At 46.7% G+C, this 14750-nt stretch overlaps 1 protein-coding gene across 1 annotated transcript; it reads right to left on the bottom strand.

The window, feature by feature from the left end:
• Nucleotides 1-889: 889 nt before the first annotated feature.
• Nucleotides 890-11535, bottom strand: LOC135809826 (uncharacterized). Its single transcript, XM_065323255.1, has 5 exons — nucleotides 8107-11535; nucleotides 5468-5736; nucleotides 3826-4013; nucleotides 2892-2968; nucleotides 890-1454 (listed from the first exon to the last, which is right to left on the bottom strand). Exons 1-5 carry the CDS (start codon nucleotides 8557-8559, stop codon nucleotides 1071-1073), a joined length of 1371 nt encoding a protein of 456 aa, XP_065179327.1. The 5' UTR covers nucleotides 8560-11535; the 3' UTR covers nucleotides 890-1070.
• Nucleotides 11536-14750: the final 3215 nt, after the last annotated feature.

Here is a 14750-nt window from a genome sequence, read left to right on the forward strand (position 1 = left end):
AAAATTATGCTAGCATAATCCGTCAAGGCCTACGAATGCTACATCCATAGTTACATTATCATCAACTAACTATTTTATTTATAATTACTTCAAAGAAGTATTTTTATTTAAAGGATCTCCCAGAGGCGATGGCCTGTCGAGGGGATCTCCTGATGCAAATCATGCAATAGAAATAAACAGTGAGGAAAACTACACGTGTTACAGTATATGCTACATAATGAGCAATAAACTACTTAGTGTGTGCGGATTTTGGCTAGCCCACTTCGATGCCCTAACGCCTTGTGCATGCCCTATACAACAGGTATACTTGTACTGTGATCACTTTCTGTAAAAAAAATCTATTTTCCGCTTTGCCATGATTGCTGTGTTTGCTTTCTTTCTATATAAAATAACATGGCGAGCACGGAGACACATTTATATTTTCATGTCATGGTATGCATGCATGGTGAACGTATTAGAACTCAACTGGCACTTGGAACATTATTGTAAGTGAGATGTCTGGCTTAATCTGCATGTATCTACATAGAAGGAAACCAAACATTGGCTGAAGATGATGATACAGTGAAACTTGTCTAGTCGACTGCTCAAGGGACTTTCAAAGTGGGGTCTCTGTAGCAAGGTGGTCTCTTTATCCCAGTGGCATTTGACTGGAAATAGCATCCCTTGGTCCTGGCTGCAGTGATCTCCTGGGACAGGTGGTCGCCTTATCCGAGTGGTCGCCTTGACAGGTTTAATAACTGTACATGCGTCCAGGTGAAGACAAACAGAGAGCCAACATGTAACATGTGTAGCACGGGGACGACAACCCTTGACCTTGGCCTTGGCAGCAGTGATCAGTCGTCTACCTACCCACATACACATTCTCGTCTATGACACATGCAAGGCTGCATACTGGCGGCAAGACTCATTCGTCAAGGCAAACACAGTAAACCCAGTCGGTCACCTCAGCTATGCTGCAACTACACGACCAACGGTGTACTAGGAAAATCTCCACAGCGCTGGACAGCACTCTTGGTCTACTGTCAACAAAAGATCTGGAAAAATCTTTTTGAATATACCTATTTCAAGTACTAGAATAACCTTTGACTCAGATTTGAGCCATAAAATAAATAATACAATATTTGATGAAGTTGATTGTTCCAACTAGAAACACACGCTTCTTGCCGAACTTGACACTTGACTGACTTGACTGACTTCATGTTGATAGCCGCCGAAGTCGCAACGTCTAAGTTCGTACAATCTTTGATATTTAGAAAAACCGTCGATATCCTCAGCGCAAACGCTCCGCCTTTGGCAAAGGCCCTGATCACAATATAGTAGGTCTTGGCGGGGAGAAGAGGGTGCACAACACGCGGGTTACCATCCTCACCACCATCAGTGGCTGCAGCGATGAAACGTGTTTCAATGTCAGGACCATACAGGGTGAGTGCCAGGTCAGCTTCATCGCCAGTCGTCTAAGCAGTTAAAACAACAAACACCGGAAAATCGTCCAGAACACACCTTTAACGCCCCCCCCCCCCCCCCCAACGGTTGCACATGCAATGCTCATTTCTCACCCGCATGAGACCCGGAAAGCGAGCTATTCCGCCTCCATCTGGGGTCGCGGGCATTCCTAGTGTGTTTACATACATCCAAGAAACTGACTGGGACCCTGAGTGAAGGCAGTCGAGAAACCTCCTGGCCGGGCCAGCCTGTTTGACACGTGAACGCACCACAACTTTCCGCCTTGGCAGCGTACATATCCCACATGCGCATTCATGACGATATTCCGCCTTGGCAGCGTACATTTCCGCAGTCCCAAATGCATGCTGCATCCCGTCATTCAATGAGGTTGTTAAACTGTCCGGGCAGGAGTGACTGTAGGTGCAGGTCGGGCTGAACTTCTCCATATAACCATGGTTTTATCCACCCATAACCTAGTTTTCAAAGCTGACGGGACTCTTTTATCGGAATTAACTTGTACTACCTCCGCGTCATTAAAATTGTCGCTTCGCACATCGCAATGTTTGTGAGTTTCTCGTCTTAGTCAGACAGTCAGAATCGCTGTTTTCTGTGTTCGAACATTAATGCGACCCTTCCTGCGCAATGTCTACGTTTTACTGAAGCCGTGGTGGTCTCAGACTTTGTCGGAGCTCTCTTCTGCACCAAACAAATCCATTGCTCTCCTCACTATTCCGCCCCAGAGCGCGTATCGTTTTTTTCTGGTTTTAGTGCCGTCCCACATTTTTCCCGTGTGCATATATCAAGACTGCAAGCTTGGGTATAATAATCCTGGTATCTCTCCTGAATTCTAAATTCTGAAGTTGACGATGGCAAGGACAAAGTGTTCTCAAATTCCTAAAATGCGCTACGTGTGGCGCATGTTGCTGGGAATGTAGTAGGTCTGAAAACACCAACAACATCAGTAAAGCGTTTGCCAAGGACAGAAGTTGCGAAACTGCTTACCCTATCTCGCTGGAAGGTCGTTGCAGTGTACTTGAAAAATTGCTACTTTGCCCTAATCGCCTGCCACCTGGAGGCATGGATCGCATGAAAACGAAGTTTCTAGACCTGAATTTGAACGCCCGTGCTGAAGGGTCTGCCTCAAACTCTGATGAAGACGTCAACCTTAGCTGCAAGTGCAGCGAAGCGGGAGGTCACAAACTAAAGCTTGGTCCGTCGACAATGCTCTGCCTCAATTTCTAGCTGATTTCTTTGCCCTTCGAGTGGACAAATTAAATTCGAAAAATCGCTCTGGGTAGGGACAATTTTAATGACGCGGAGGAAGTACCCAGAACGTCTAGAAGCACATCTCTCTCTCTTTCTCTCCCTCCCTTCCTCCCTACCTCTCTCTCTCTCTCTCCCCCTCCCCCCCCCCCCCCCATGAAAACACACATCTATCACACACATACCTCGATTGTGTACTTTCTTTTTTCTTTTGGATCACTTGTGAACGTGAATTTCATTTCCTCTCCAGGGCTGATGTGATCTAGAGGAAACAGCAAAGTGCAAAATAATAGGAAGTTGGGCCTTATGGCATCTCTCCGAGACTGGTGCGAATCACTCGCAAAGCTCCAGTCCTGGTTCGATGCAGTCAATCAGCATGTTGATATCGTACGTACGGAATTGAGCAAGCAGCTGATATACTCTATCAAGCCGCGGTGATGCAGCCAGCTGTTTTGTTCTACCATGTGCACAGGGACTGTGTGACATCATAGACTCATGAATATCAGGCACGTAGGAGCAAATTCACAAACACATTACAAAATTGTATATATAGGGACACTTCCCCCATCAATGCCTTTGTAAGATGTTCAGTTCATAGGCCAGCGAAACAAAAACTTCTTGGGACGATTTACGGCCATTGCAACGGAAAGTGCTTCTACTGCAAATATCAATGATTCACAGCTCAGCGCACTAAACCAGCATTGAGCGATGCGCAGCTAGTGCGTAAGATCTCATTCATGCTAAGCAAGGGATTTTGAAGACAGTGCCTATTGTCAAAGTTTCAAAAAATAGCAGTGCTGCTGCTGCTGCTGCTCAATGGCTGAACCTGACCATCCTGTAGTGCTATAAACTGCAAAACAGAGAGTGCCAGAATTCTGTCTGGTTTGCCTCAAAGTCATCTGCCTTTGTGGAAAGCCCCCGTCTCGCAGTTAAAAGACGCTGCCTTGGATGCTTTGTGCCGATATAGACATGCCTTGTTGTTGACTTGACCGCATAGGGATCAGTTCAGCCAATCAATCTGAGCTCTGGGTTAACTGGGTTATTCTTAGTGCCAGCAGTCGCCAGCAGTTGTCTCAGGAATGGAGATGAATGTTTTATTAAAAGGGAGGGTAATCTTACTCTTTGACTTGTCAGCATCTTCAGGCAGAGTCTGCGGTTCTTCCTTTGGTGGTGCTGGCTTTGTGCCAGGAGGACCGTAGAGTTTCCTCACAACGAGTTTGTCCGTCGGTGAAAGCTCTGATATCACGGGAAAATCAGAATCCTGTGTCGGCCTCCCATCAATGCTCAATATCAACCCTTTAGGAAATCTGTGCACGACAACCAACAGTTTACGTACAGAACACGGACAGAAGTCAAGAAATCAAACTACTAATAAGTTAAACAAACAATAAGAGAACTGAAAAAGTGTTTTTTTAAACTCTTGGACAGCCTGAAACCTCTCTGTTTTACTAATATGTTATAAATATAATAATATGTTCATCCTTGCATCGAGTCAAGAACTTGGTTTTAGCACTGAACTCCCACTACGATGCCTTTAGCCGATTGGCAAATGCTTTCACTTACTAATACTTGACTTCACCGCAATCTGTTCAACCAGACACTAAGAGCCCTGCTGATAATAAAGAACACGATTGAAACAGCTAGTTGTTCGAAGATTCAGTACCAATATATTTAGTATGATTTCACCTCGAAGCATGAACTTAATCCAGCCTATATGGTGCTTGGTCCTGCCGCTGATCCCGAGACCCATGGTCGGGGGAGGTAGGCCCAAATCACCACCCATGGTCGGAGGAGGTAGGCCCAATTCACCAACACGCTGCGCCGGTTTCCCGCTCTATAGTCATGTCTCCCCATTGGTTCAGTCTTCCCATTCCGTTCCCCGCTGGACTGTGTATTTCAGAAAGAAAAATAAAATAAAAAAATAAATAAAGAATGGACTCGGATGGAGAGCCAAGGATAAATATATATTAAATAAAAAATGGACCAAGGAACTACATGTAAAAGTTACGCTATAATGTCCACTAACACCACCAGTTACTAAACGGCTAGTTAGTTGTAGGACGTCAGTACCGTCGGTCAGTGTCGTGAGCTGATTGTTTCGTACCTGGTGGTGTTAGTGGACATTATAATTATAGCGTAACTCGTAGTTACTTGGTCCATTTTATATTTAATATAAATTTATCCTTGGCTCTCCATCCAAGTCCATTCTTTATTTTATTTTTTATACTGAAATACACAGTGCAGCACTTCATTTTTTTATTTACAGGTGGAATCCTGATAATTCGAATATGGCTTAATTCGAACATACCGCTTAATTAGAAGTGTTTCCAGGATTGATTTCTGTCAATTCGATTCCCACATAAAGTTTTCTGATAATTCGAACCTCGAACCGGACATGTCCGGTTAATTCGAAGTTCCACGGATTTCACTTTCATAGAAAATGTGTGGGATTTGTGCTGATAATTCGAAGTAAGCAAAGTGTAATTCGAAGTTCACTATACACTGTAATGATCAGTTCAGTTTGCATGAGCAGGCTGTGCTGGTCAGTTCAGTATCCGTGAAATCTGTATCTAAGGTCCATAGCGCAACTCTACGTGAACATGGGAGCATTTTGACATACATATTGTGTTGTGGGTTCATGTTTGGATAATTAGAATGTCCGGATAATCAGAAGATTTTTCCTGGCATTTGGAGATTCGAATTATCAGGATTACACCTGAAATATAAAAAGTAAAGCATTGAGTTACATGGAGACACTTACCTATAGTGCATGATGGACTGCATGTCGTATGTAGAGCCTGTAACATCATCCGCCTTGAACGGTTCCAGGATTTGTCTCTGGATCTGCTCCTCATCCCAGTAGTTTGGTGACCCCGTGAACTCTGCCATCACCTTGGGCACGTTCCAGAGCACAATGCCCTTGATGGGTGACTGGTGTTCGTGCAGTAGACCAAGCACGTGACCAAATTCGTGGAGTACAGTTGACTTGTCAATCACAGCAAGGTTCATCGTGCACTCATCTTTAGGAATCTGAAAACGCGCATGCCGGGGAAGGTGAACGAGAGAGAGAGAGAGAGAGAGAGAGAGAGAGAGAGAGAGAGAGAGAGAGAGAGAGAGAGAGACAGAGAGAGTGTCACAGTGTGCGTAATGCATGCATCTACGTGACTGGCGCTCGACCTACTGTTGTGGACATGGAAATCCGGTCGCACGTCTAGCGGCCCCAGGGTGCTGGCCATGCAGCCGTGGATAAGCGGTACACACATGCAATTTATGCGCTGCAGCGTGATAGTCGCATCGAATCAACATGTGCCCTTCACGCAGCGTTCTGTACGCGCTGAGGGCGCCGGCCCCGGTCAATCGACCGGATTTCCATGTCCATGACAGTACGTAGCTAACTGAGCTATACGTAACGTTGCGTTCAGGCACAGCCACTAGTCTACGGTACCGGCGCTAGTGACATGTCCACTCACGCGCGATGAAAATACAGTATTTTTTGCTGGACTCGACTACGCTGTACAGAGAGAGAGAGAGAGAGAGAGAGAGAGAGAGAGAGAGAGAGAGAGAGAGAGAGAGAGAGAGAGAGAGAGAGAGAGAGAGACAGAGAGAGTGTCACAGTGTGCGTAATGCATGCATCTACGTGACTGGCGCTCGACCTACTGTTGTGGACATGGAAATCCGGTCGCACGTCTAGCGGCCCCAGGGTGCTGGCCATGCAGCCGTGGATAAGCGGTACACACATGCAATTTATGCGCTGCAGCGTGATAGTCGCATCGAATCAACATGTGCCCTTCACGCAGCGTTCTGTACGCGCTGAGGGCGCCGGCCCCGGTCAATCGACCGGATTTCCATGTCCATGACAGTACGTAGCTAACTGAGCTATACGTAACGTTGCGTTCAGGCACAGCCACTAGTCTACGGTACCGGCGCTAGTGACATGTCCACTCACGCGCGATGAAAATACAGTATTTTTTGCTGGACTCGACTACGCTGTACAGACTGTCAGTGTACTGTGCTTGTGCAAGGACATCAAAGACAAAGCGTGGACAGTAGGCATGTCGCATACATGTACATCAGGGGCGTGCTCGGCCCCCCAACTAGGGGGGTGCACGGGAGCCGAGGGGAGCCCCCCCCCCCCCTCGGCAATTTTCTGCAATTTGTTTGCAACCTTTCTTGAATTTTAGAGCATATTTGCATACATTACAATTGCAATTACCCAGATTGAAAATGTTTGGGGGGTGCACGTGCCCCCCCGTGCCCATCGCCGAGCACGCGCCTGTACATGTATGTATGTCCAAAGTGGAAACCAGTGTTTTCATCTTGGTCTTGAAGTGGGTGCTTTGGTCTTGGACTGGAGTACGAGCGGCTGTTTGTGTTGTTAGTAAAATTACTGTTCAGGTTTGTGGTTTTGAGGACAAAGGCAATGAGTTTTCAGCAGAAGACTTTGTCGGCTCTCTGGGAAAAAAACAGCGTGAAATTTCTGACGGAGAGTCGGATTCTTCCGCCACCGGCACTGCTGAAGGCAGCAGCCAAGTTGAAGTTCAAGACTGTGACGAGCCAAGTTTCACAATAGAGGACGAAACTGATGACGAGCCCGCTGCAAAAAGATTGACTTTTGGTGAAGATTATGACTTTTCCGACGTTGGCACACTCTATGATGACGAGAATTGTCGGTGGAAACTCTGTCCACGCACTGCCCCTTTATAAAACAAAGGTGGCGATCGCCAATCAACACTGGACACCCACCAAGTCCTTCCCTTATCCAGTCAGTAGCTTATTGCAAAATGGGGGTCGGAACTTTTTGGAAACCACCTTTTTTTGACCCGGTGCACGCGCCTGATGAAGAGTTCAAAGAGCACAAGCAAAGAAGACATCTGAGGGTGATAGCGTCCCTCATTGGGCACAACTCTACATGACTGCAGTGTTACCACTGCCCGTATTTGTCCGTATTTTTACGGAAAAAAGATGTTTTGTCCGCAGTACGGATTTCAATCGAATTATGCCGGAAAAAGCGTTTTTGTTTTCCACTCGGCGAAGTGTTTTGGTAGTCATAGAATGCTTTGGAGTTTGGACTGAAGTGTAAAAATGCAACGAAGTTTTGCTTAGCGGAGGAAGTATACAGGTGAGAAATTACAGGAAATTCAGCAAGTGCAGCCGGTGTGACAATGGACATGCATGTGCAAGTCTGTGTGTATTGTTTTTTTTCCAAATTACACTAATAATCAGTGAGAATATTGACCTGAAAAAACGAGTACGGAAAACGCTGAAAAATTCCGCAAAATGGCACTGGGCAATACGGATGGGGGTAGAGGGCACTTGGTAACACTGTGACTGTACCTGCTTGTATGTATGCATACATGATCACGTATCATTATTGCACACGGGAACTGTGGCATGACTTACCCTCAGTGCATCCGTCCCCACACGGGAGTACGAGCCCTCCTTTTCCTTGAAAGACACTCGCACTTCCGAGTCGCTTCGATCTGTCACTTCAACGAATGAAATACTACAATGTTGGCTCCATTCGCTGGCAATGGGTAGCACTCGATCACGTTTCGGATGATCTTCAGTAAAGTACACTTTTATAGCCTCGGACTTCTTTTTCGCCCAGAGGTTCTTTCTATCCTTGTTGGCCAATGCAAACTGGGGTTTCACCACATTCGTACTGTCCTGACTCGGTCGCCTTTCAGCTTGGGGCTCAGTCCCACCCGATGCGGCCACTTCGTCCTGTTCGTCCGACTCTTGCTTTGAAGAGTTAGCGGCACATTCAGCTTTGCGCTGTTCAACATCTTGTAGCTGATCGCGTTCATCGCCAACCTCGTCGCTAGGTAGAAACACTGGATTGCGGCACCACATGACCGCTTTCTTCACAGCACTCAACACGACTGACGTTGTATCCGTGCTATCGAAATGGAGCAGCAGTAAACTTATCTAGGTCGCTAATACTATGGGTAAAATGAATACTTGCTTTTACTATCAGTATCTGAAAGAGAAAAAAACTGTTTCTACAGTGATCATGTACATGACTAATTGAACTACATTATTTTTACAAACGCCAAAGGGCCAAAGGCAGGGCCGGGAGAGATTGAAGAAAATCCGAAAATGAGTCACCTTGTCACCACAAGGCGCTAATTCTAGTCTGTACTGACTGTAGACTACTAGTACTACTACCAAGAGTCCATAACGGCAAGAGTATGCAACTGTGATTATGGGTGCATGCGTACGCGTGGCGCGCTGCCTAGGCGCCTTCATTACCATGATTACGTAACTAAGTTACTTGCCTTCATCACGCTCTGAAAGCATGCATTCAAACTCTCAATTTCTCGCACGAGCCCATCCGTTTTTGCTCGATTCGTTCCAGTACCTACACAATCTCTGAATTCTGATGCGTCTAGCACATCTCAATTCTAAAATCCACCGGGAATCCACAGGAAAACTACACAGACTACCCTGTTATTATTCATTGCAAAAGAACACCGAAAGGCCAGACCGCATGGTGAAGACAAATGTCTAGACTACTGAAGGATTCTCTGAATCCTTGTGCCATTAACAAGAGGCAGGATGAGCGCGTTACGGGTTGAGTTTGTCGAAAACCAATTGTACTTCATCATGTGTGAAGGGGTTTTATGAAGAAATATTTTATGAACCAGTGTACAGAGATGGTGCTTATGACGAACGGAGAGAGGAGAAGTGTGTGCAAGTCGATAAAGGGCATCCGAAGGAAAACATCGATCCTTGTTGTAAAGAATTTTAAGTGTAAATCTATGGTGGACTTCTAATTGGTTCAGAGTTGTGTCAGAAAGGCCACACCAAGCGGTATCGCAATAGTCGAATATAGGGAGAATATAGCACTGATAAAATAATAGTTTACGCTGGATGGGCAAATGAGTGCAATGTGGTTGTAGTACCCCTTATGCTGAACTGGTTCGCTTGCATACACAGTTGACATGTGCAGCCCAAGAGAGTTTGCAGTCAAACATCACACCTAGATGTTTGTGCTGAGTAACAACACGGATAGGCATAGTCGAGTCAGGGAAGTATAATGGTTGATCAGGAGGGGATGAAGAAATATACATGGCTTCTGTCTTGTCTATATTGGGCTGGAGTTTCCACGTTTGCATCCACATGACAGTGCTGTTGATGCGATGCTGCATGGTAAAGAGTAATTGTGCAGGGGAGGAATCAGAACAGATAAGGCCAGTGTCATCCGCATACAAACTAACATCGGGGACAACTGAAGGTAGGTCATTAACGTAAAGCAAGAATAACAAAGGACCCAGAATGGAACCTTGGGGCACTCCAGACGTTACAGGGAGGGGATCAGACAAGAAATAGGACAAGCGAACAGCCTGAGAACGAGCAGACAGATACGAGGATATCCAACGCAAGGCAGCATCCTCCACCCGGAAGGTGACCTCCAACTTGGCAAGTAAGCCACGATGCCAAACGGTGTCGAATGCCTTAGCCAAGTCGAAAAACACCATTCCCACGTGCTCCCCACAGTTCCTCTTTGTCGCTATGTCTTGGACAAGTCGAGTCACCTGGTATTGAGTTGAGTCACCACGGCAGAATCCCGACTGAGCTGGTGAGAGAGCCGGAGCGATGTGCAGGTAGAGGGAATCGAATACAATACGCTCACAAAGTTTGGAAACTGTGCGCAGCAGAGAGATGGGGCGGTAGTTTGCCGGGCAAGCACGGGAGCCTTTATTCTTGTAAAGCGGTGTCACGATGGCGGATTTCCAATCCTGTGGGAATGTACCAGTTCGAAATGACATATTTAAAAAAAATAATGGCGAGAGGATAGGCTATTGATGGTGCAAGAGACTGCAGCACTTCATTCGGGATCCCATCTGAGCCGGGAGACTTTCCACATTTCAGGCGCTTCAGATATTTCCGAACTTGAAACGTAGTGACATGTCACGGCTGTTAGCTGCACTTGGATCGCGGCAACTTAGTTTTCTGCACGTGAACCCTGAAAAATCAATGCATGCTCATGCATGTTCATGCATAACCAGTCAGCTGGCCTGCTCGCCCACGCATTTGACAGGTAACAATTCCATCAAATTTGAGATATCGCTTCGTTCTAAGTCTCAAAACAGTTCTAAAGTCACCAAACCACGCTGGTAATCGATGGCTATTCAATGTTAACATCTTCAGGAAGACTTCAGCCGTTTCCCGAGAGTTTGGGCATCGTTGCCGTTATTTTTCACGGTGTTCTTCTTCGTCCTGTCTGGAGCTGCAATTGCATCCTGGAATTATTTGAAAGGTATTTCGTGCGGGCTGTGGGGGGTTCCAACAGGCATAAACTGACATCGCTATAGGATAACTGGTAACTTTCACCCTTCAAGGAGGTAGAGCAATGAGAATTTTTTTGTGGCGGTCGTCCAATTTTTGTGGCGGTCATGGCTGTATTTGTGCACTTCCAAGGCTTTCATTCTGCCTGATACTACTTCGGACTGTATGGGAATCGTTGTTTAGGCACATGTAGCTGTCTTATTTGGTAGATCTGCTGTTTTCAATCACTTGGGACACTTTGTCTAGCCTATTTGTCTTTCGTTCGTGCCATCTATCAGTTTTGTGGGGTGCCTTGACCTGTATTTGTGAAGTTCTCGAGTAAAGACCCTAATTCTTGACTGGAGTCACGTCTTGAATTGAATTTGCTTGGTGAGCCCTCGTTCACGCAGTTGTACTTATCGTAATAGTCAATATCTGCTTGCTGGACGGACTAGCGGCTAGAATAGGGATGACCAAATGGTCCAAGTGTGTACTAGTACACGATTATTGTTTCCATCATCGTGAAATGCTCGTTGTGGAATTGCAGCCGTCTGCCTTTGGCACTGAGGACATGAGGAGAGTTGATTGTTACTTCTGCTCAGCAATGAAGCGATCATCAGCTCTCTTTGTTCTAATTATTGAGAGGACATACCGGCATCGCAATCAAGTAAAGATTAGGCAAACCTCGCCAACCTCCAAAGAGAGTCGAAGATATTTTCTCCAAATGCAAAGACGATCTTTGTGAGTTTGTGACTTGCATTTGCGTGCATACATGAGCAAGTCATGGACCACGGCACGTGCGCGGTTACCATGCCATCTCGAACCGACGCCATCTTTCTAAGTTGCCGCTTCTTGACAGCCGTGGACAGTGATTGTACGGAACGGAACAGATATGAAAGGCGACTGGGGCAAAAGGGGGAATGCGCCACGAAGGATCATCAGCCAGCCCAAATGAGGTGAACTGAGTGTTCAGAATATCAGCTATGCTCTTGGGGGACGTGGCGACCGTACCGTCGGATGCTATCATCGTTTGGGGCATGACACGGCCGGAAGTGTGCCGCTGTGCTCGCACAAACTGAAAGAGTGTAGGTCGATTCGGTGACGTTAGTGATGCTTGGATGGAGCGTATATATTGACGATGTGCTTGCCGAGACAGGTGCTTTACAGCATTCCTTTGTCGGTTATAAGCTGCATGATTTACTGCTGTCGGATATTTTTTGTACACACTATATAGATCACGCTTGCGTTTTACAGCAGACCTGAGCCCAGCAGTAACCCATGGTGGAGATTGCATGCGGGGTCGTGGAGATGTCACAGTGTGGGTGGCTCCGAATGAGGTGAGGTGACGACGGAAGGCGGACTGGAGCTCACAATCAAAGTGATGAAGTGCGTCATTAACATCAGTGTACGAGTTCAGAGAGGACCAGTTGTAGCCAGCTAAATCAGCGTTGATTAATTGCCAAAGGTGCGAAGGTACTTGTTTGAAGCGATACAGTGAAGAGGGAGGACCAGTGGAAGAGTTGGGGAAGTAGTTCGAAATAGGGGCGTAACATAAAGTGCAAACAATCTGTATATGGTCAGACATACCCAAGGGAGGTGCTTGATCAATTGAGCGCATGAGGCGTGGTCGGTTGGTGATCACCAAGTCCAGACACGAAACAGAGCCATTAGGCGAGGAATGAGTGGGGAAGTCAACCATCTGGTGGAGCCCAAGAGCAGCAAATACTGTGCTAAGGAGATCACCAGCCTTCGAGGTAGACTCGGTGGGACACCAGCTTGAGTTGTGGGCGTTGAAATCGCCAGTCACTAACAGATCATAAGAATCTAAACAGACTGACTGTAATGCCTCAACAAACATGTCACAAAAGTACGACAATTGCATTGTGCTCTGTGAGGGTGGTCGATACATGCAGCATAGTAAGATGTGATTCTGAGATTGAGTAGAGGGGGAGCCAAGTTCAAGCCACACAGACTCGCAGCCAGGGCGTTGAAGGTCGGCACGAGGGGAGACGTAAGGAAAGGAGTCCGAACGGACAAGTACGGCAACACCCCCATACCCACGGCTACAATGTGCTTACCGATTGTCTTCCGGAGGTCGATCTCTGCGGATGCAGATATAGCCTGACAGTGAGAGCGGGTTCGAGGGACAGAGCCACGTCTCTGTTAGGCAGATTATGTCAGGCTTAGCACATTCGGCAATAACGCAGAGCTCAGACAACTTGTTGACAACAGAGCGACAATTCAGAGATACTAGGGTTAAATCACGCTGGGATTTAGGGAAAAAAGGGAACGCTGATGGATTTAGCGCAAGACCATTCGACTTAGCACCCCGAAGACTACAACTGGTGAAAAGTAGCAAAAGCCATGGCAACTAACGCACCATTCAACAGCTTGGAATCCTGACCGCCACTAGTGACTAGGCACTATTCAGCCTGGTCTACACCACACTGTGGCACACAGCTATGAAGTGACATTTTCTGTCCCAGGGGAAACTCGCGGAAAAAAAGGGCACATTTTCGGCCATAACTCTTGAACGGCTGGTCAGATAGGGACACAGTTTTCAGAGAATTTGCAGCTATTCATGCTCTTTCAACTGACGTAGCACTCAATATGAATTTACAAATTCGATTTTTCAGCGAATTTTTGGGTGATGTGCCCCCTTAAGGGGGCACATCACCCAAAAATTTCATATGGCATTCAATTGACCGTAACTTTGGTGTTTCTCAGTGGATTTGAGTGAAATTTTGACCACACACTCCTGCCACTATGCTGGCCCTCAGGACATGATTTACAAGTTCTTGCGCCTCACTGACAGGCTTTCCAGGCCGGAAAAACTCAAATTTCCGGCATAGTGCTACGGTGTGCGAGCCACCCAGGAGCCAAACAAATGCATTTACATTTTTTTCACATTTTCGTGCCCATTCTGTCCGTGCGCGGGACCCAAACCTAAAACAAGTCCAGAAGCAGCCATGGGTGGTGGGGTACGGCCCCTCAACGTGGCCCTGGAATCTGTCACAACGGAACGAGTGGGCGTTCTTTCACGGACTCCCACAGACCCAAGTCAATTTTTGAATTTTTTTAGGTTTGGCACGTGCTACGAGGTCGTACCTTTGATACAACATCCAGTGCTGGGACCTCCACAGCAAGCCATTTCCACAGCGCTGCACACCAAATCCAGGATGCCCTCAGAAACCGGCAAAGACTGCCACTAACGTTTCACTACTGCCTAGTACTGAATCCTACCTGACTTCTTGACACGACTCAAACTTGCCAAAGTCACTAAATCAACGTCAACTACAATAATCAAGCCACATATCTGGAACGTCACGAGGGTGCTGGCAAAAGTCCTGCTGCACGGCGGCGGGCTTCGCCCGCCGCCGTGCAGCCCAATCGTGGTTTTTTAACGTGATTTTTTGGACTTTTTTGGACAAATGACAGCATGCGACAAAAAAATCTTTCCTTGCAAGGGCACATTTTCGGCCATAACTCTTGAACGGCTGGTCAGATAGCACGGCTGTTAGCTGCACTTGGATCGCGGCAACTTAGTTTTCTGCACGTGAACCATGAAAAATCAATGCATGCTCATGCATGTTCATGCATAACCAGTCAGCTGGCCTGCTCGCCCACGCATTTGACAGGTAACAATTCCATCAAATTTGAGATATCGCTTCGTTCTAAGTCTCAAAACAGTTCTAAAGTCACCAAACCACGCTGGTAATCGATGGCTATTCAATGTTAACATCTTCAGGAAGACTTCAGCCGTTTCCCGAGAG

This window comes from Sycon ciliatum, chromosome 2, assembly GCF_964019385.1.
Source record: "Sycon ciliatum chromosome 2, ocSycCili1.1, whole genome shotgun sequence".
Taxonomy (NCBI): domain Eukaryota; kingdom Metazoa; phylum Porifera; class Calcarea; order Leucosolenida; family Sycettidae; genus Sycon; species Sycon ciliatum.